We start from the raw sequence: 22473 nt of genomic DNA on the forward strand, positions 1-22473 counted from the left end.
GTTATTTCCCTCCCTGAAAAGCCTCAAAGGTGCCAATCCTACCCCCACCCCCTCCTAGGAAAGGCTTTGTCCAGTGGTGGGCTGCCCCCGGTTCGGACCGGTTCGACCACCCCGGATGTCATCATCGGTGATCTGCACATGCACAGAACCTTTTGCGTATGCGCAGAAACAAGGCGCGCACATGAGCGAAGCAAGCGTGCACACGCGATCCCGTTGCAAACCGGTAGTAAAGGTAAGTAGAACCCACCCCTGCCTTTGTCCCATCTGAGAATCCTCACCTGAGGTGGTGAGATTTTCACGTCTGGTTTCCAGGAGATGGAAAAACCCTTTTGCAAGGGCTTCACTACTTTTTGTGGCTGCAAATTCTTCTTCTTTTTTTTTTTTTTGCTTCTAACCTTGAGTATTACCAACTGGAAGCTGGACCTCTATCGTTTTGAAGCAAGAAACACTCAGAAACTGGGCATAATAGTTTATGAGGACATGGGGGAGGGGAAAACACTCAGAATTGGAGACGCATATAAAAAAACAGGTTTGGAGATGTTCTCCAGGATGCCCACCAAGAGCTGGACAAGTTGGGCAAGTTTTCTCAGCCCCAAAACGTCCACAAATTCTCCATCTTGCTAGCTTCAAAGTCCACTGCTGACTGTTTAAAGGCGAGAGCAGCAGAGCTCAAACCCCTTTGCCTCTCAAACTCTGCATGTCGGTTCCCTTCCTTTGCCTTAGTCTTGTCCATTGCCACAACTAGAGAGGACAGATTTGTGGCCAATTAAGAGGAGCTCAGCATGAACTGCAGGTTCCTCCATCAGGGAGAAAAAGATCCATTTTTCACCCACAGCTCCAAGTCTATGCTAGAAATTGGGAAGAACTGCCTGAGTCTAGAGAACTGCAAAGGAGGCCTCATCCCCAAGAGGTTCCTGGGCTCCAGCTTTCTCCAGGCTGGAATAGAACAAATCAAAATGACTCTGCCGTCAGCTGAAAAGGCCGGCCTTTCCTTCAACCTCTGGAGTTGTTGCTCAGGTACAGCAGAGGACGGTGACCCACGTGGGTGGCCTTTAGAAGTGCTAAAAGATAGAGCAGGTAGCCTGACTGGAGAAGCCATCATAGATCGATTTAAGATGGCTACTTGGAGGCTCTCTCTGCGCAGGTAGCGATTAGGAGAAACTGGAGCAGTTCAGCTGTGGGGCATCTGGAGTATCTTTGTTGAAAATTAGAAGCTGGCCAAGGGGGTGGGGATGTAGGGGCTGGCTTTTCTGGCATTCTTCCTTCCAATCTCAAGCCCAGAGCTTTTAATTTCCTCAAAGGTCCAAAGTCCTCCAGAGATCAAGTTCTTCCGATGTAGAAATGGTCTCTCAGCATGCCAGCCTTCCCACCCATCTGAGATGGGGGAGTTGGCATCAGGAATAATGAATAAAAGATGCTGCTTTTGAAAACTGAGCCACACAAGCTTGTCAAGGAAGACCGTTCCCCCCCCATGTCATCCCCCCCCCGGCTCCTCCCTGGTGGAAAGCAAAGCTTCCTGGCTCTCCTCCCGCTCCTAACCTACACCGCAAAGTCTACTTCTCATTCCCCTACATTGTTGCTCATTGAAATCACATCCGTAACGGCTCTGAAGTCCTCTCCTCTTCAAAGGCCAAGAGACGCCTGAAAAAATGGAAACCACTCCTTCAAAACAAACCCACAAAAACTAAAACCCCATACTTCGTCACCCCAATGCATTGACCAGAGCAAAGAGTGGGCACCTGACCAACTTCCGGAGCTGGCAAATCCACCACTCTGATTATGCCACAGAAAGTTTCGCGTTGGGCAAAGATGTAAACTATATTGAGGTCTTGTGTGTTTTTATTGAGCTGAAAGATTCTGCCACAAATCCCCAACAGGCACCAGTCAGGTCTCCTAAGATAACAAAGCCCCAGAAGATTCAGAGCCTCCAGAAACATCCCACTCATTTAGGGCTTAAAAAGGGGAGGGAAGGATGCTTCTGGAAAACAGCAAGGTCATTCAATGTTAGTTTGAGAGGCTCAGCTCCAAAGCAGGCAAGCATTTCTTGGCTCAACCTGGACTAGTTGCTCTTGGAAGTTCTGGAGAAGGTCTGGATCTAACAAGGCCATTGCATCATCTGGAACGCGAGGAGAGGACACCAGCTGAAGGCACATCACCCTCCAACTCTCCAAGAGGCCTCCCAGACAGCGGAACAAAATCCTGAAGGGCAAAAATACTTTCATACAAGCCAGGAAGGCCTGGTTCTTTAGGTAAATGACCATTGGCTCAGTTCACGTAATACACTGGACGGAGCCACAGTTTGACCTAGCATGGTCCGTGATCCCAGCTTGACTCTGCCGTTCAGCCTGTGTTTCTTGAACAGAAGCAGCCTCCAGATTCTCCTGGGCAGTTCCAGCTGAGGCGGTTCATTTAGGGAAGGGGGCTTCCCCATAATTTAGCGAAGGCACACACACACTCTGCTTAAGTTCTCTGGAGAAGCCTGTTTGCACAAAAGGAACCGAAGAAACCCCGGATCGCCACTTCCATCTACAATTCACAAAAACGCCTTCCCTTTGGCAGCAGGAGAAATGCTGAATTTCTTTTGCTTTCTGGCATATTTGCATAATTTATTCACAGGATAATGGACTCCACGTCTTTATTTAACAAACATGTTAATGATTTCAGACGACAACGCTGAAGACTGCTTTCCAGAGCCTGCCAGAGGAAGGTGAGGGCAGCCAGAGCCGAAATGAATTCTAATCATTACAACAATCCCGGTCGTAACTCGAGATTGTACCAAGATCATCAAGGAAGCAGACCAGGGGGGAAATGCTTTCCTGGCAAGAATGCCAGCAAAGCAGCCACCTCTTCTCCCCTCCCACTCCCACATTTCACTCTGCTTCAGTTTGGAGAAGGCCTGCAAAACAAACCCTCGGGGTGGGATATGCAGTGGCTGATCCTGGGCCCATCCTTGGCCGCTGCACCTCCCGACAGGACCAGCAAGGAGAGGAAGGCAAGCGGAGCTCACCCAGCCTCCAGAGGGGATGGGAGGGGGTCGAAGTGATTGTGCAACCCCCATTCAAGGAAGGAGGCTTGAATGGGGCCCCAAATGCTACTCTTACCACCACGTTTAAAGTGGGCACATTAATAGGGAATGGAAAACAAATCAAAGCAAACTTTTATCTTCCTTCAGACACACAGGGATGCAGCCCCTCAAGTTAGCCTATCGCTCCAAAATTGAGTTTCAACACTCAGCACCTGGCGAGTTGCAGCAAAACACGTTCCGGGATTTGGACTGGACTAAAAACACGTAATACAGAAAAAAAAAAAAACCAGGTGATTTCCTTTTGGAAAATTGACCCGCGCAAAGGAGCCGACTTTATTAAAAAGATGATTCAGTCCCAGGGCCTACTGGCACTTTGCACCCACCCTTAAATTGCAGCAATTGATGTCAAATTGCAGCAATAACAGCCAAACTGGCCCTCTCTGTCCACTCTGCTTCCCTCCCCCCACCATAAAAAAAAAACCCACAAAGAGAAAAAACACCCAGCGATCCTTTTGCCTGTACTGTAAAAAATGTATTCCAGGCCTTTCTTCGGAAAAGCCGCTCAGCTTCTGTTTGTTGATGCCGCTGTTCAGAAGAATCAATAAAGAACCAAAAGAAGACTCTGTTCTCTGTAGCTTCTGTTTCATGGGAGCAAAGAAGCTGCCCTCTTTGACGGTTTCAAGCCAGCATCTGAATGCAAACCTGAGGACCTGATCTTGGCTTTTGCAAGGCATGAATTCAAGGCAGAGATGCTGTTTCAACCCCCCCCATCTCTCCTTCCCCAGCTTTGTGAAGCTCAGCCCACAAAATCTACCCCATGGGAGGGATCCAGCAGAGCCCTTCTGAATCAGAACTCAGGGCCCAAACTCTCACCTCCTGCACCCTGAAGAGGGCTTGTTGGCATCTGTGACCATCTAGGATTGCGTACAAAGGGCTGAACGAGCAAAGGTCCCTACAGCGCCACCAATGGACGGCATTCACAATCTGGGCTCGCTAAATCATCGTGACTCATCCACAACTGGCCGAGTTCAGATGGGCAGCAAGCCACCTCAACGGATCTGTGAGCTGCAGGCATGCGTTTCATGCACCTCGCTAAGCCAAAATGAAAGGAACCAGATGCTGGTGGGACAGGTAAACCCAGGAGCCGTCAACGATCCTGAACAGAGCTGCACATCAAAGCCGGATGGAGCTGCAGAACGGCACCCGAGGCGTCTGACGCAAACATCCGATGACTCCAAATGTGAGCCTTTGGCTGGGCACAGCCTCCCTTACCCAAGCTGGCCTTTCCATGAGTAAACCTGGCCTGTGGCTGGGGACAATGTATCTTGGAAAAGGCCGCTCTGAAAGGGACGCCTGGTGGGCACCAGGGGCCACACGCTGGCCAGGAGCACCAGGCGTTGCTCTCAATGCTTCCGCAATGCGCCCAACTCAGGGAGTCTGCAGGAGAGAAAAGCGGGCTTAATTAGGAAAGCTCGCACGCATGTATGACGGCACCACTGGTCCATCATCATTACCTTGATATTCCCCATACAGGCACAATCAAGAGCAGGGAATAGGATGGTAATGTTCATAATTAGCGGAGATTATAAAGGCTTTAACATTAATGTCTCGCAAAAGCTTTTGCCAGCTTGGAAAAACAATGTTCGGAGTGGTGTAGACATTCGCGGGGAACGTGCAAGGGGCGAGTGTGGCATACATTAGAACACAACTTGGATAATTGAGAATTACCCAGGGGCCGGCTGAAACGCAAAAGGCATTTTCTTCCCTAGTGCTGTCCTGAGACTGTTCTGATGGCACAAGACAAATTCAGCCGGCGTCAGGAAGGGGGGGGACCCACAAAAGGCCCAGCTCTCTGCTTTGCAGGAATAAGGGACGGCTTCAATGAAGGCATATGCAGAGGGGGACCCATAGGAAAAAAACCCCTCTTATCTGGCCCATTTCGGAGGTCCTAAAAAGCTTGGCTCTGGGACAAGCCTCTGGGGGCCAGGCCACCTCTGCATACAGGCAGGTCTCTCAAGGCTGAGAATGGCTTCACAACCACGGTGGGTTTCAGTTCTCCACCAGTGAAGCATCTGGGTCAACCGCCAGCCAGAATGAAATCTTTTCAAGAACAGTTTGTCCAGGACAAGGGCCTCCTAACGGGCCACTTTAAGGCTTGTGGGCTTCAGCTCCCAAAGTTCCCCAGCCAGCCTTGCTGGAGTTGAAGTCCACAAAAAGCAGCCAAGTTTGGAGACCCCCTGGTCTAGGGCACAACCATGGTCTTCTCCACAGGTCAGTGTGACCAGACCATATTTCCAGGGCTGCCAAAGGGTCTGAAAATTGTTGGGTGGAAACATCTGGAGAAAGGAGTAAAAGGAAAGAGCCTTCTGCAAAGCTCACACTGAGAAGGGGAAACACAAACATTCACAAGCTCAGCAAGATTTCAGAAAATCCAGCCACAAGGTACTACTGGAAAGATCCCTGATCCAGAAGATGACCATGGCCGACCTAGGATGGCTTCAGGCCCTTCCTTTTGTGTGTGTCCAAAGAGTCACTCTGGAACATCATGGAAAACAGATACAGACCCCACAAATGCCTGCCCAAAGACCTCTTGAGGGCTTCAGCCTTGTGTTGGCACTCAATAGCTACAATTGGATGCCCCCAAATCATGACTGTCCATCAATTAATCCATGCTGATAAGCATCCCTGCTTCTCACCCAAGAACTGCCTTGCCTTCATGTTCGATTTCCGTCTCTAAAATGAGGGTCCCTCGAGGTACTAATGGCCATTCATTCTATTGGGTGGCATGAAAGATTAGACTGGCCCAGGATCAACCAAGCAGCTTCATGGAATGGCCAAGCAGAGATCTGAACCCAGGACTTCAAATCCTCCTCACCAGAGTGGCTTCCTTCAGCCCAAACTTCAGGAAACTGCCTCAACAGGACCAAAAGGCAGCTAGAAGCCTGTAAGTAAAGTTTGGATTACGTCCCCAGCAAATTGACCTCAGAGGGAGCCTTCCGCTTCCAGAGGCTGCACCAGCTCCAGGGTGGATTAGCAGAACTTGAAACGTAGCAGCAGCAGCAGCAGCTCTTATGTAACTAAATCCCAAGTACACGGCTGTCGTCTTGGTAAATGTAACTCTGCAGGTTTAGGACAAGGAGTGTGTCTGCAGACAGGCATCGGGGAGGGCGATGTGATTTGGCTTGACCTCAGGAGGAGAAGCCTCACCAGCTTATTCTTGTTGGTGAATTAAGCCCCCAAAGTGGCAAGTCATGTCCTGGGGTCTTTCCTTTCTTTTTTCTTCCTCTCCTTCCTTCCTTCCTTCCTTCGTTCCTCCCTCCCTCCGTCTCATACACACAAGCCCAGACTGAGAGGAGAACAGAACACCCTCTGCCCAAAGACATGGTCCACTTCGGTTCAGCCAATATGTTGCACAGGTCCTTTACCACAGCTTGCCATTCCCTCTTCCAACTCCCTTTGGACTGGAACAAGGGGAGATATTAGAGGTTTCCAGTTTTCCCAGGAGAAAAGGCGGAGAATTAGAACTGCGATAGATATGCCTAACCACTGCGATGGGGTTCCAAGGGCCCTTCCCCCAAGGTCTGCAAAGGGAATTCCTTGGGAGCAGTCGGTAAGCTGCCCTCTGGGGAGCTATTAGCTGCCAAGCACCTGCCCCCCCCTTAAAACGAATGGCTTCAAACTCCTGCAGAGCCCAAGAAGAGCCCCCCCTCCGATTCTGGCTGGGGCAGCTCCTTCAGGGCCCCTCCGGCCATCCCAGTCCTACAGGCCCAAAGGAAGTTGTGTCCATCGCTGTTGCTGAATGAGCTGCGAGTGATAAACGTTGAGTTTGCGAAAGCAGCCAACATCAAGTTATTTGTGGGCTGTTCATGCCTGTCCAGCGGGAGAGCCTCTGCAGCGTGCCAAACCTCAAAGCCAAGCCAAGTTTAAAAACTTCCTGTGAAAAGCTGCATCCTGCACGGGGTGGTCTGGGGAGGGGCAGGGCTTCCATACCCGGGGCCGGTAGCCAAGGAGGCTTCCTTAGAGGAAGGCAGCTGGCTCCAAAGTGCCAAGGAAGCGAATTCAAAGAGGGCCCTTTGGCTCCTTCCTAGCATTGCTTGGAAAACTCCGGCCAGCTTGCTAGAATCCAGGAAGCTCTTGTGAAAAGCGTTGCACAACCTTGCCAAGAAAATCCGCACTTCCCTGCACCAGGACAGCTTGCCCTGTTTGGTTACGTCCCGTGAATACAATCCATACTTTGAAAAATCGCCGGTGGCAACGGTCGTCTGTTTTCCAAACTTAAAGAACACTACAACTCCGGAGCTTGGCCTTTCCAACGTGGCTATTGAGACACTTCTGCGAATCTCACACATTCTTCCCAAGTCAGAACATTTCAAAGAAGGGGCTTCCAACTCAGAAACCATTTTTGCCACAATCAAGGGCAATGTTATGGGATGAGCGGAGCCCCTTTCAAGGCAACAACAGTAATCAAATATTAAATCCCAGAAACGCTCAGGATTGTGATTTGATGCCTAGAAGGTATATGACTCGGGGCCATCCTGGATATCCAAATTCACAAGAATATAGTTATTCCCCGTTGAAATCTACGATGATCTCCCATGGCTATGCCTCATTGAGCCAGCCGGGCACCTGGATGCGACCCCACCAGGAGATTCCCCCAGCCATGGATGGCTTTGGAACGGTTAAAGAAGAAAACCATGGGGCAACCTCCCACTCTGGAGGCGGCTAGAAGGTCCCACCTCCACCCCGTTTACGCGTTGGTCTTCTTTTTAACCATTTTTTTCTTCATTTTAACCTTTTAATTTTTAACACTTAATGTTTTCTAAAGTTCCAATTGTTTTATATTCTTGTTTTAGGACGTTGTGAGTTGTTCGACAGTGAGACGGGCGGCATATAAAGAAATATACGAATGAACGAAAGAGGCTGCAGGGCTGGGTCCTCGGCCTCACAAGGAGGCTCACTCCAAGGCCGGTTTATTTTGTACGCAGATCTCCCCTTCCCCACCCCCCACCCCACCCCCAGGGAGTCCCAGAGCCCAGCACACCCTTCTCAGCTTGCCCCCTCCCTCAGAAAAGCCCCGGTTCGCCCCCCCCCGCCGGCTCCCAAGCGCCTTGTTTTGCCAATAAGCATTAGGTCTGCCTGCTTTAAAATGCAGCACTGGTCGTGCCGGCTGCCAGCCTGTAATCATAGCTTGCTTTTTCAACAATCGGCTAAACTTACTTGTCAAATCCGTGGGCAGGAATCTTTTTCCAGCAAGGCTGAAGCTCTCTTTTTTTCCTTTTTTTTTCTTTTTCTCTATCTAGCCAGAAGGAAGCTCATTAGAATAGTAGCAAGCTAAGCTAAAATTTGTTACGCTATCAAGAAGTTCAACTCGTGCTGCAAAAACAGCCTTCTGCACATCACTCGGAAGGAGGATATTTAAGGAATAAAGTCGAGGGGTCGGTGCAAAAGGCAGGGGCTGAACAGAGAGAGGGGAGCGCCGGGGTGGGGGAGCAAGTGGCTCCAGCAGGGAAAAAGGCAGAGGGGCTTAGCCCAGGCCCCCCGCCCAAAACAAAAGCTGTTATTCCAGGAAAGATGATGTGGCTGGAAGTGTCTTCTGAACACACATTCTACACAGAGACATAAAAGACACAATAGCAGCCAAAACTGTGTTCCAAGTTTCTGCTCCACAAGAACCAGAATAACAGCTCTGGATATTTGCAAACAATATTGGGTGAACTCTCAGGGTTGAGCCAGGACTGACACCCTCCTGGTACAAATCAGAAACTCAAATACTACAGAATCCGCTCTCAAAAGGCTGCCAAGGCTGCCTCGATCAGCTCCACCACAAACCACAATTAGTTGGTCCATCCATCCATCCCTCCTGGGAAGCCCTGCATCCTGATTTCAGGTTGTGCCCAGTGGGGTCTTAGGAGGCAGCGTGAAGCCAGATCCGAGGCTCAGGACAGCTGCGGGAAATTCTGCAAAGAAAGGCAGAGCCCAGCTCCCCTGGCAGACCCATAGGGTGGGCTACAGGCAGGAGCCCAACAGGGAAAGCGAGGGAAGACGCAGAGCAGAAGAGGGAACGCTGACTCCGAAGGCACCCCCTCCACCCCCAAAAAGATCCAATAATCACCGGGTTTGGTGTCATCCTGACTGCTGGTTGCTAAACACACGCAGGCATCAGCCGGAGAGCCTCTCCGAAGGCAGGAGCAGCCACAGCCTTGTCAACTGGAAACACGGGAGGAAGACAAGTGCGTATTTTTCTTGCTGGGGATAATTTATCATTACACACCAACTGCCAACCCTGAACCAAAGTCTCCATACAGCAGGAGTCGTTCAATGACGGGCCTGCTTTCCCCGAACAGACGCTGGGCTTGCCCGACTCCAGGCAACCAGGCAGATGAGCAACGGGAGAGTAATTAGTGGGGAGGGAGGTTGGCAAGTCACCTGCAAGCCCCCCCTCCCCCCATCAGACACCCCAACCTCTGAGCCAGGAAGAGGCTGGTTCAGAGGCGCCTGTGGGCAAGCGGAAGGGACCCTGCAGAGGGGCCTGAACCTTTCAAGCAGCTCCCCGAGTCACGGATTCTGGGATTGACGGATTACAAGGGAGGTCCCCATGGACCTCTCTGCATGGGGTGTTCTGCACACACAAGCCCCCTGCGTGGCTGGGTCCCTGGCCTCTTTCTAGGAGAGGCTCAAGAGGCGTTCCATGCGGCCTCCCTCCCCGGAAGGCTGGAGAAAGGAAGGGCTCCCTATGATGCCCAAAGAAAGGAAACCGGTGCCAAGGAGAAACCCTCCCCTTGGAAGGGGGGGCTCAACCACCCCACTTCAGGGAGGGGCAGCAGAGGCCGAGAGCTGAAACAGAGGCTGTGGCTCACTGCTGCCCACCCTGCTCTGTGGGGTTTCGGACCTGCCTTCTTGACGCTCGGAGCCAACGTGGCACAACCGAGGCCCGTGTGATTAGCAGAAGGCCCTTTCAGATTTGCCCAGGCTGGTTGGCTTCGTGGTGGCTCCATTGGCCAGAGGAGCTGCTGATAACGCTGCAGAGAACTGGGCATGGCGACAGCAGACCTGGGCAGCCGAGATAGGATAGGCTTGAAACCCCTCCCCCCCTCCATTGAGGCTGGAAGCCCTCCAAGCTGGCCCCCACCCTCCGTGATTTCCTTAGACAAAAGCCTTCCCTTCCCTCAGAGGGACTAGAAGACTGAGTAAGCCCCCCAAACTCCTTATCGAGGGTTGGGAATTCTCACAGCAACCAGCCCCACACATCTGGGCATCTCGTTACATCTCTCATTTGGGGGGAGGGGAGATAGCCACCCCCCCACCCCATCCCCACTGGAGGAGCTGCACCCTCCAGGGCCTTGGCACTCCCCAACTCCAGCTGCCTGGAAGGCACGGAGTGACTCGCTAGAACCGTAACAAATCCTACGGCCCCTTAAAGACTAACAGATTTATCCTGACAGATGCCTTCTTGGACCACAGCCCAGCTCCTGATGAAGTGGCACAATAAATTTGTTAGTCTTTAAGCGCCACAGACTCCTGATTGTTTTTAAATGCCGCCTAGAGAAGCTGAGAGCAATGCCAAGTGCAGGCTTTACAGATGGCCAGACAGCCGAGCAAATGTATAGATGTGGGTGAAGGTGTTTGTGAATGCGTACACCCACCCACCCGCCCCCAGGCATCCCTCCCTCCCTCCCCCCCCAACCATGCAAGTCGAACACCATGGAGGGGGTGGGGTCTTCAGTCCAGTGACGGAAGTGCCTGTCCTGCACACCATTAGAGGCCTGGGCAAGAGGGCTCCAATGCTGCCCGCAGGTTGCCCAATGTGCCAGTGCCACCCGCCTCAGACCTGCCCTCGACACAAGGAGACCCACCTCTTCCAGAAAACCAACCCCAGACTCTGCAAGCTACAAAGGAGGTGGGCGCAAAGGCTCTGACCGTATCCCTCTTCCGGCCGAGAAAGAAGACCACGACTGCCCCTCACCCCACCCGGCAGCCACGACCTGAGCCAGTTTCACCAGTGATGAACTTGAGCCGGCAGAGCCTCCCGGCGTGGGTTGCCGTGGCTGCCCGCTTGCGGCTGACTTAGTTTCCCCAACCGCCTCACGCTGCCGTGGCTTCTGCGAGCACATCCATTTCCTACAAGCCGCGCTGTCCTAGCAGGTTGCTTCGGAGCCCTGGAAGCGATTAGATCAACCTACAAAAGGAGAGATGCCACGCGAATGGCTTCCTCCCATACAGCACTAATGTGTTTCTGCCCTTTGGCATCGGGGCGTTCAGTTCCAGTGCCACTCTGCATGCCCAATGCGGAAGGTTTATGTAACAAACATTCAGGCTTGGCCGCACATCTGCCAGCATCCCAGACCTCAGCCGGGGGACGGAAGCCCAAGCTTTGGGACTGGCCCAGGGGAAGACTCAGCCTCTCTCCTTTCCTGCCTAGGACAAGGTCCAGAGTCCCCCCCCCCCGCTGCAGGGGTCCTGGGGACGCAGGTGCCTTTAAGACCTGGGACCCCAAATTGCCATTGTCTTGTAACTTCTTGCGGTCTCATATTATCATCAGGAGCCATGAGGGAGAATCCTCTCAGCCCTACTCCCCTCCTCTGCAACACTGCCACCCCCCAGGATATGAATCACCCCCTCCCACCCCTTTCCCAGAAAGCCACTAATGCTGGCGACTCCAGAGACCGAGAGGGAGAGGCATTACATCCTGCTGGCCTGGCGCTGCTGGCACAAGACCGTCCATTTCCAAAGGGCCCCCCAATTCCACCAAGGGAGGCTGCAAGTCAGGGGCTCTCCCACCCCCAACGACCAACTGGCAGGAGATGCCAGCGCTGCTCCCTGTGCTCACCCCCTGCTCAAGGCCAGACCCACTGCCAGCTCCAGGGCCTGGCGAGGCAAAGGCCCCGGGCCCGGCTGCTCTGCCTTCCCCCTGGCCTTGACCCCTTGCTGGCTCTGGCCCTCCTTTCAGGAATGCTCCCCCTCCTTTGTCTTCCTGCCTGCCCTGCCCCCCCTCGGCTCTTACATAAGGCAGCGCTTGCGTGCAGAGCCTTGGCGAGGGAGCAGCCTGGCGGCAGCCGGCGCTTTCCCCGATTAATCTCAGCAGGATTTGGGGGGGGGCAGGAGGGGGGAGGGAGAGAGACAGAAGCGGCATCGCCACACATTTGGGTCAGCAGGTTACCAGTATCAAAAGCTTAACCCATTTAAGAAGGTTCCAACAGCTGCTCCCCCCCCCCAATGAAAACCAGGAACCGGCGAATGCGCTGCTAGCGCCGAATTTCTGCAAAAGGAGCTTCGTCTGGAAGAGCCCCCGTCGCTCGCCCGCCCGCCCGGCAGTTTATGTAATTTTGGCTGGGCTTCAGCGAGGAAGCCGAGCGGTCCTGAAAGAGGCGCTTCTGCAACAGGGCGCCCCCCTGCCAGCCCAGCCCCCTCCCCCCCATGCTCCGCCAGCCAGTAGTCAACACGCGAGTTTTCTCTCTCCCCAACCCCCCCCCCATTAAGAGGAGGGAGCAGGACTCGGGGCCGAGCCTGGGGAGGCCGCAGAAGTTGGGGGCTGGCAAAGAAAAGCGGCGGGGGAGACCTGCCGCTCCCCCCCCTCCCCGATCGGTTTTCGGATGGAAGCTGTTACATAAGCGGCTGCCCCGCCGCCCCCTCCTTCCCCCATTGCCGGTTGCCGAAAGGGGGGGATACAAGGCCCTGCGGCGTGCCAGCATCACCCCTCCCCGAGCTTTGGGGTCCCGGCCTCCTGGAGGAAGGGGCGCCAAGGGCGGCTCCACCGGCGAGCGCAGCCCAAGCGGGCTCCGGGCAGAGTCGAGGGCAGCCCGGGGCCACAGCCGCCCCTTCCCCCTTGAGCGGAGTAAGCGGACAGAGGGCAGCCCCGCAAGCCCCCTCCCCCATCCGAGGGCCGGCAGAAAGTTTCTCCCCTGCCCGGCAAAGTTGCCTTCCCCGCCCCCGTCCCCCCCGCCCCAGATGCGGCCAGCCTCGCGTGCCAGAGAGGCGGCTGGAGCGAGCCGGCGCGCCTGCCACGTGGAAGAGCCGCGTAACGTGTGGAGGCGCCCCCGAGAGCCTCCCCCCCCCCCCGCCTCGCCTCTCGCCCAAGCGGCTCCCAGCCCGGAAAAGTTTGCCCTGCCCTCCGCCCCCGCCCCTCCGCCCGCCCCCCCCGCTCCTACCTCCGCCGCCGCCGCCTCCGCCTCCTCTGCCGCCGGAACAGCTGTGCCTGCTGCGGTTGGGAGGCGGCGGCGCATCGCCTTTCCGCGCTTGCTCCGCGCCGGCCGGGGGATCTCGAGCCGCCGCCGCCGCCGCCGCTTCTGCCTCTCCGGGGCCGCCGCCGCCGCTCGCTTCCCCGGCGCTGGGCTCGGGCGCTGCCGGCGCCGACTCCATGTTTCTGCGGCGGCGGCGGCGGCGGCGGCGGGGCCGCCTCTGCCCCCTCCCGGCCCGGCGATGGCGCGCTGGCTGGCGGGGGCTGTCCGGCCGCGGCTGCCCGGCCAGGGCGACGCGCTGCGCGGCGGGGCGGGCCGGGCCGGGCGCAGCCGGAGCAGCCGCGGCGCCGAGTGCGGGGCGGGAGCCCGAGCGGAGCGGAGCCTGATCCAGAGGGGAGGCGAGCTTGCTTGGCTGTGACCACAAGCAGCGCTAGCGAGAGCTTTTACGGGCCCCCTCCGCGCTCGCGCCCGCCCGCCCCCCCCCCCCACCCGCCTGCGCCCGGGGACACGCGCGCCGCCCCTGCCCCGCCGGCTCCCACCCGCCCGGCACCGGACCCCGGCCGGCCTCCGCTTCCCGGCTCTTCCTGCCCCAAGACCAGCCTGGCCTGTGGATGCTCAGTCGTGCCGACTCGACCCCGCCTCCCCCACTTCGGTCTGGCCAAGACGGGCTGGGGTCTCCGGCCCCGCCACCCGCGCCCCATCCAGCTCCCTTTGCCTCCGGGGCAGCTGCTGGCATGACGGTCAGAGACAGCCCCCCCCCCTTTGCTTCCTTCTGCCCCTATGAGGAGCAGGTGTCAGAGATGCTGGGCAACCACAATACACCATCAAGAGTTCCAAGAGAGTTCTGTTGCTGCCCCAACTCAGATGCTTCATCCTGGCAAGAAGAGTTTGAAAAATTCAAAAGCAAAACCGGCAGTGGGAACAACAGAGGGAGAGGAAATGAAAGAGAACAAGGCGAAGTAATGAAAGTCAGGGAGAGGCTGAAGCACCCAGGAGAAGTCTTCCCTCTGGATGCCATCATCCTCCAGCTGCCCACTTTCCCTAGAAATCCATCCCACCTGGATGAAATAAAAGTGGTGCCAGATCTAAAGGCAGCTGGGATGCAAGAAGAGGGCCATCTACTCTGGCAAAGGCTCCCAGATGGATGCTAGAAGCTCTTTCCCACCCTGGTGCTCTCTAGACTGCTGGACTTCAGCTCCCACAGTCCTCTGGGCAGCACTTTAACCGTTTGGCCGTTCTGCCCAAATGATGATGGGAGTTGGCCCAACCAAGTTAGGACAGCTGCTCTGATCTAATACTGGTAGAATCCATAATAATATAAATCAACACACACAAACTCCCAAATGAAACCAGTTGGAAGCAGAAGCTTTAAGTAGGTTGTTCAGATCTTTGTGGGCCTCTCTGTTTCCCAACAGAACACCTCAAGAACATTTTAGATAGTGTTATTTAAAGGGTGACAAACTGGCATTTCGCACTCCTAAAAAGTGGTTTGCCAAGAACTGGATGCACAAGGTCGCACTCTGAATCTTATGGCAAACCATCAAAGAGCAGCTTGTCCTACATTAAAGAGCTCCAGACTGGCCTACCAAGGTTTCAGTAGTAGTCGTGGTTGAAGAAACACAAAAAAAGAGTGCTATCAAAACCTCCAGAAGATCCAGAGAATTCAGAATTAGGGAAACTGGTTCTCACTTCTGAAATTCTCTGGGAAACTGGAGGGTTCCTTGAAAGCACCAAAAATCAAGAGAAACCTTAAACATTCAGGGCACTTTTAAGGCAAAGGCAGGTGACCCTGGGGAAGAGCTGGTCCTTCAAACATTGAAGGTCATCAAAACGGGGAGAAGAAGGCAAGGCAGGTGGCATCAGGGCAGGGTAATGATTTCCTTGGCAGAAGCTTCTGGGGGCTGAGCATCTGCCCCCCCCCAGCCAGCCCGCCTGATTGATGCTTCTCGGGGAGCACTGCTAACGAGGGGGGCCTGTAGGGAGGCTGTAGTTGTGGGAGTGCAGGGATTGAAGCGCTCAGAGGAGCAAAGTAAAATTCTGAGGTGAGCTCTAAGCCCCCTAAACTGTTCCAGCACCCTTTTATGTCTAAAACTGCTCCAGCAAAGGCCCTCCAGGGTAATCTAGGATCTCTTGGCCACGTCAAGTTCTGAAGGAATGCAAGAAAGGCGGCTAGATGGAGGTTTGGGTAATTAGCATATCGCTCTGCATTGGGCTGGTCGTATTGCCTCCCCTTCAAATGGGCCCAGCCCAATTTAATTGCTCCCCTGGAGCTCTGGACTGGCCCCCTTTTCCTGGGGCAGCAAGTTTGGGAAGGGCTGCATCCCACGGTTATATATTTTTAATCTTTCTTAACTGTAAAAGGGCAGATGGATAATAGACCTATAGCTGTAGCTAAAATTATAATGCAATGACCTGGTTCACCCAGCAGGTTAAGCAGTACAGTAGTTTATTTAAGCCTGGTTTATAGAATAAACCACAATGAGCTGCGTTCACGCAACATGTGAAGACGCAAACAATGATATGCCAACCACTCCTCCTCCTCCCCCCCCATCTGGGCTGTGTTCCGTATTCCTTCCGGTTACATCTCACTCCAGGTGTCTGGCAGAGAGCTGCTAAAATCCCTGAGGTGTTGCTTGTTACAATCTCCACCCCTCCAAATTGTCAGTTTTGAAAAACAAAAGTTTTTAAATAGCTGGCTTCTAAACTTTCCAAGCTGCTGAATTGTTCATATAAGCTTGAAGAAGAAGTTGAACTAAGGCAAGCCCCGTGGCCTTGGGCTGAGAAGTCCTGCCTGAGATGGTTTATTCGAAGAAGGTGCTGCTTCTACGGAATCTATAGGAGGGGTTTCCAAAAGAACCCATGGTAGCCGTAATGGGATCAGCGGAGCACCGCCACCGTTCCCTTTCTTCCTTCTCCCGCCATGAAAGGAAAGCGCACGGCAGCGGTGGTGCTTCGGGAGGGCAGCTGGAGCTCTGCAGCCAGGAGGGGAGGGAGAGCGGTGGGTTGTTCCAGGGAGGGCCTGGCATTTCCCTCAGCTGCAAACGCTGAGATTTAAGGTCTACAAATCATGTGAAAGGGCGAGCTATCGATGGTTGCGTGGAAGGGAAACAAACTGAGCATGGGACGGAGAGAGTGTGGGGCTGGCCCTGGCTGCAGCCAACTGCATCATCCCACCGTGGCCTGCCTATGAAGTCCTCAGCTCCGTATGCAGCGCCAATGGAGGCATGGGTTCAGGTGAGGAGCTAGCGCGCACTCCAACCCTCAGGTGTTGGCGACAAACTGAAAGGCGCTTGTTTCCCCGTTGCTCCAGGATTTGAACCCTCCCCCTAAGTAAACGTGACAGGTGACAGGGAGTCCTGTGCAAGTTCTGAGAAAGCCAGCTTTTGGGTTCCTGGGCCCCGTTTAAATCGCTTCGGCCTCAGGAGTTCTACAGGAAGTTTAGAACGGGACTGGCCACCGAGGAGGAAAGGGCCCTTCTGCCCAGATGCTCCTGTCCACTTCCCCACATCCCACCCATTGCTCCTTCTCAATCCGCCTGGCCTTTTCCCCATGCTCTCTCCGTCCCACGCTCAGCTCGTTTCCTTTCCACGCAGTCATCAATAGCTCACCCTTTGACACAATTTGTACCGGGTTTCCCCAAAAATAAGACCCTGTCCTATATTTTTTTGAACCCTGAAATAAGCGCTTGGCCTTATTTTCAGGAGGTCTTATTATTTTGGGGCACATGGAGGAAACCAGAGGAAATAGCGGGGACTGGCTGTGCATGCGTTTAAATATTTTCGGGGGGGGCTTATTTTAACATGTGCGCTCAAAAGCCCGATTGGGCTTATTGTCAAAGGATGTCTTATTTTAGGGGAAACTGGGTAGACCTCAAATCTCAGCATTTGCAGCTGAGAGAAACGCCAGGCCCTTCCTGGTACAGCGGCAGCGGCCCCTTCCAAGCATAGCGCATGGAGGTGGTGGGCAAGGGAGCGCCAAGATGAAGGGATACCCACACTGGCCTGCCCGGGTAAGCACCACGGCCCAGGCCGAAGGGAAAGATCTGCAAAGAGAATAGGCAGGTGGCCAGCTGGGAATCCAGTGGGCTGCTTTGGAGCCCCAAACCCCACGGGGGAGGCACGGGTGAAAGGCGGCCTTTTCTGCAGCATCCCCCTCCCCTCTTTGCAGAAATGGGGTGGGCAGTTTGTACGGAGGATTGGCGGGGGGGATGCGCAGCCCTCCGGGATGGCAAGAGGCAAGAGAAGGCTCTGAAGTTCACTTGGGCAGTCAAGCCAGATGACGGAGGGAAACTCAAAGCGTTGGGGGCTTCAGAAGGGCAGAATGTACTTCAGAATGTGCAGCTCCTGGCTCTAACAGTGAGTGACGTACCTGATGTCAAGTTGGCCACGCCCACCAAGCCACGCCCACAGAACCGGTACCGACAATGTTTAGATTTCACCACTGCTGAAATCCCCCGTTGTATGAATGGTGGTCATTCCTAAACCAACTTGGCTTCTGCCCGTTGTGACGTTCTGATGAAAGCCCAGACAAGAGCCAGGTAGTCCTGAAGACACAGCATCTAGGTAGAAAACAAGCCCCCCAAAAGAGCACCCCACCCCCACCCTGCATTGGGAGCTTTTACATCATCCCTGATTTCACTAAGGAACAGAAAAAGAATCCGATGCTTAAATCATATTTTGCCAGTTGTTTTCATGTCTTTCTTTCCAGAAGAACTTTAAAGAGCGAGAAGATCAATGGAAGATTTTTCAGAGACAGAAGTTCACCTCTCGTGAAGGTGAAGAGGAAACTGGGCTGGAATCCAAAGATATTTAATAAAATACTCTAATCCCACCCAAGCTCATTAGACTGTCTACGGCAGAAGGTGGCAGGAACTCAGCACTCGGGTGACGGGAAACTCTTCGATTTAAACGGTGGCCTATACCATCCCCTCTTTAATGACCGGTACTCACAAAATGGAAAGGAGGATGCAATCCTGTATGTTAGGGAGCTGGCCTGGCCTGGCTGCAAACTTCCAGCACCACGAGGGACAAAAGAACCAGCCTTTGTACCCAAAGCTACACTTGGAACTTCTGAACAAGCCACCATTCTATAAACCCCAACAACAGCTTGCCATGCTTTCATGAAATAGGTGTTTGACTCCCCTCCCCTAGCATTGACGAGCTGGATCAGGGACCACATTAAATAGAATCCCCCAAAATGCTGCCCTTGAGATTTCAGGGGCCACAACTTCCATCAACCGCAGCCAGCGGTCTCAAAGACCAGAGATGGTCTTCAAGGTGATGTCCTCTGAATATGTTGGACTGTATGAATCCCTGATGACTGGGGAGGATGAGACCCAGTGCATCTGGAGGACACCAGGGGACTATTCAGGAACTGGGTGCTGAATCTGCCAGAAGTCCTGAAATGTGTCCCCATTTACCAACCAATTTCGTTCTATACATGATGTACCATGACAATAAAGGCTGCCATGTTGGATGCAGCTAACAAGCCTGGAGGCTTCTCTCTGGCAACCCCTTCCTCCCTACAGAGGGGCAGAGATGTCCCCAGTTCCCAGCCTTGTCTTGTGATACCTAGAAGGCAGGAAAGAATCCCTGCTCCTTTTCCATTGCAACCGCCAATGGGAGGTACGGCACCAGCCTTCCTCCCAGAATCCAACGGGCGAGAGACGTGACCTTGCTTAAGCTGCCATCGGAGAACATCCATCGGCAGGTTTGAAGGAGCTTCCAGTCTCACTCTGAAAGCAACCACCATGTTATTCCAGCCAGGAACCCACAGGGTGAAGACCCCAAACTCTAACCCCTCTGAGAAAGGAAGCATGAAGTGGGGCGATGGAGAAGCGGCCCCAGGATCAGGCAGCCGAGTTCCCCCTCGTGCACAAGACACAACTGCTGGAATATTTACCTCTGGCAGGAAGTGCGGAGCTGGGAGGAGCAGGGCCTGGCCTCTGCTCTCTCCTCCAGTCCCAGCTCCTCCAAAGCTGTTTACCTTTCTGCTGCTCACCTGCTCTCCTCACCTCCATCCCCCTGCAGGCTTCACCCGCCTTCTGTCACGGTCCCCCTTCAGCCTCCCCAGGCTCCTCTTCCTTTTGACAGGCGGCTCCTGGCGAACTGCTCCAAGCAGCCGCCCTCCCTCCCTCCCTCCCTCCCTCCCTCCGACCGTTTTGGCTCTAACAACAATCCGTTCCCTCTGACGCAGCACATCAAAAGAGTTTCAGAGAGTCTAAGAAAGCGGTCTTCAAAAGTTGGGGGGGGGGAGAGATTGGGGGAGCCTGTCAGGAAACTCAAAGCTGGAAGATGGATGACTTGCCAAATGAAGTTCATCTTCATACTGTTCGATTAACCAGGTTCACCCAAAGTGGTATCTGACCATGGTTCCAGATCCCAGGTTGGAGGTCAGGACTTGGAAACCAGGCTCTGGGGACCAGCTAAAGAGCTACACGGAGCATCTCCTTGTGCCTCTGGGACGGATGACCTCTCTGGACCTTCCTGAAGAGGCCTTCCACTGCTTCTTTTTTGCACCCATCTAGAAAACTGGGCTGGACACAGGAGCCAATCAATTAGCCACTTGGGGAAGTGCAATTGATATGCCAAAGAGGCCATTCCCACCTCATCGTCAAGGTTATTGACCACCTGCCAAACCTTCAGGGATGTGAAAAGAATGGGAAATTATCTCTGTCGATAGCAGACTGTTCTCAACAGATGGTAAAATAAATCAAAAGTGCCGGAGTGAAATATAGTAGCTTTTACAAAAGAAGAGGCTACGGAAATATCCAAGTTTGATCAGATAGCATATAATCGGAACGGCAACAGAGGAAGGAAGCTGAAGGATTCGGCTGGCTTTACGGCTTCTGCGAAAACGAGGGGAGTGGGCATCATATCTGGACCCCAACGTTATACCCTGGGGGCCCCTCATCTTTCTCCATTCTCTTCCTTTCAGGGGGCACCGATCAGGCTGAACTCCGTTACGGAGTCCGTTAATAGACTCCAAAGTCACCCGTTTTCAGCTAATTCAAAGAGCAGGATGACAGAAGGTGACAGGAGGGAAAAAACAGAACTGCCTGACAATATGTGATCAACGGTTCAAAATATACCTGAGCAGCTGCGACGTGTGTCAGATTTGTCCCCGCACCTGCTTTTCGGGGCCATGGAGCCACGTCTCCTGCTCAGATGGTGCTCTTCAGGGATCTCTCTGGAGAAGAAGACCTGAGACCACGAAGAAAAATGAAACTGCTCACATCACTCAGGTCTTCATACAGGAGCCACTGCTGTTCCCCAAACGCCACCCACCCCAGGAAAAATGAGGAGCCAGCAAAGGCCATAGCAGGACTCCTCTCGTCAGAGAGCAGGACGGTGAGCGTGCTGTCCCAGCCAATTGCAGGCAAACTTCCCGGGTCAAAGAGGCTTTTATGGGAAGGAGCTGCAGCACCAAAAATCACTGCAGACTGCTGTCTTTTCAAAACAACAAGAAGAATTTAACACGGCCCCCCGGGGACTTTCTGAACTGGGAAGATGGGGGGAAATGGAGGGAGCATTTTTGGACAAACAGACTTGGGTTTTAAAGACCTCCTTAGGTGGCAACATCATCTGATACGGTCCTAGAAGGGCGGAGGTGAGCAGAGAATCCCCTGTGACCGGGGAAGGCGTGTGCTGCACTAAAGGCTGCTATGTTGTGTGTTGTGTCCATTCCTTGGAAAGCAAAGGACCAGGGGTGGGTTGTACTTACCTTTACTACTGGTTCGCAATGGGGCCGTGCGCATGCGCAGAAGCTCCCTATTGACATCAGGGTCGGTGGGCGGAGCGAACCTGTCCAAACTGGGGGCAACCCATCACTGCAAAGGACCCTCGTCCCACACAAGACACCAAGCTAGATGAACACAGGCAGCCAAGATGGGAGAGCAGCACCCTTGTTTGGTTAAACTGCGATTGGGTTTAGGGGTGTGTGGGAATCCAGCCCAAAGTCAGGATTGTTGCAATGCCCCTCCCCCCCCAAGCTCTAAACTCTGCATTTCTACTCTGAAAAACAAAACAAGCTGTTAATCCAGTTTCCCTCCGGAGCGGTTAGGGCCAAGCTGCAGGGGAATAAAAAACCCCTTTGACTATCTTATCTCTGCTGCTGCGCACAGATAAGGCCACTATCTGCCATTGGCTTGGTAGCCAGGAAATCACCAAGCAGTTGCTGGGAGATACCCTGCACTCTGGGACCAGCCCAGCACCGAGGAACCCGGGAGCAGAATTAGAGGGATTGTTCAGAAAAGGTGAATTGGGGAAAGGAAAAATTAAATATACATCAAAGCAGGTTTTTTTTTTTTAAATGTATATATGACTGTCCTTCAATAAAATAAATCTAAGGAATTGTTCTGGAAGAGTTTTCAGCAAAGAATCCAAAGGATTCTTGACCCCGGCATCTACAAAACCACATTTTTTCCAGACTACAATATGAGTGCAGCCTGTCATTCCGCTGTTCCAGAACTGCAATGTTTTTGGAGTGTTTTCTGACTTTGTAGTCCAGTCCAGTCTTCCTCTACCTTTGAAATGTGTTTGAATATTAGTAGCTCAGGTTGGTAGCTGGGCTTGGTTGGTTTGAGCTCCGATTTGGTTTCAAAGGTTTTGTCACCATTCGAGGAGATGTTGTCAGTGCGCTTTGAATTGTGCTCATCTGTCAGAAAACAGGTGTTTCCCTTTTTATGAGATGCAAATTAGTCTGAATATTGTTTGTTGGATATTTCTACGTCATGGTCTGATTTTGGACTGTTTGATTGGCTGGTTCCTCAACCTTATCCACTTTAAGATGGGGGGACTGGGAAGGGAAGCGTGGTGGCAGTGGTGAAATTCACTACTGGTTCTGTGGGCGTGGCTTGGTGGGCGTGGTGTGGCTCGATGACCATGGTTTGGTGGGCGTGGCAGGGGAAGGTTACTGCAAAAACTCCATTTCCATCCCATTCCAGGGGAAGGATACTGCAAAATCCCCATTCCGGCCCCACTCTGGGGCCAGCCAGAGATGGCATTTTCCGGTTCTCTGAAGTACTCAAAATTTCTGCTACCAGTTCTCCAGAACTGTCAGAACCTGCTGGATTTCACCCCTTCGTGGTGGACCCTCTCAGCAGATACTAGAGGCAGGGAGGCCACCTTGCCATGGACCTAAGCCAGACGAAGCTTAGATACCCACCCACCCCGAAATGAAGCTTGGATTAGCACGCCTCTACTCAGCACAAAGGAGAGCAGGCAAAACTCATTGACATACGGACCTTCAGGGGTTGCTCACCAGCCAGTTGAT

General features: G+C 53.5%; 1 protein-coding gene across 3 annotated transcripts in view; it reads right to left on the bottom strand.

Moving 5' to 3' along the window:
* Nucleotides 1–13381, bottom strand: part of RORA (RAR related orphan receptor A) — a 128691-nt gene extending 115310 nt beyond the window's left edge. The window contains exon 1 of one of the 3 annotated variants that reach the window (XM_070953358.1): nt 13210–13381. In XM_070953358.1, coding sequence (XP_070809459.1) covers nt 13210–13381 — 172 coding nt within the window. Of the gene's footprint in view, nt 1–13170 lie in introns of all 3 variants that reach the window. The other 2 variants (XM_070953357.1, XM_070953356.1) reach the window with 2 other exon arrangements.
* Between the last annotated feature and the right edge of the window lie 9092 nt (nt 13382–22473).

This window comes from Pituophis catenifer, unplaced genomic scaffold (genome assembly GCF_029215685.1).
Source record: "Pituophis catenifer annectens isolate HBS135680 unplaced genomic scaffold, rPitCat1.0.hap2 SCAF_14, whole genome shotgun sequence".
Classification (NCBI taxonomy): domain Eukaryota; kingdom Metazoa; phylum Chordata; class Lepidosauria; order Squamata; family Colubridae; genus Pituophis; species Pituophis catenifer.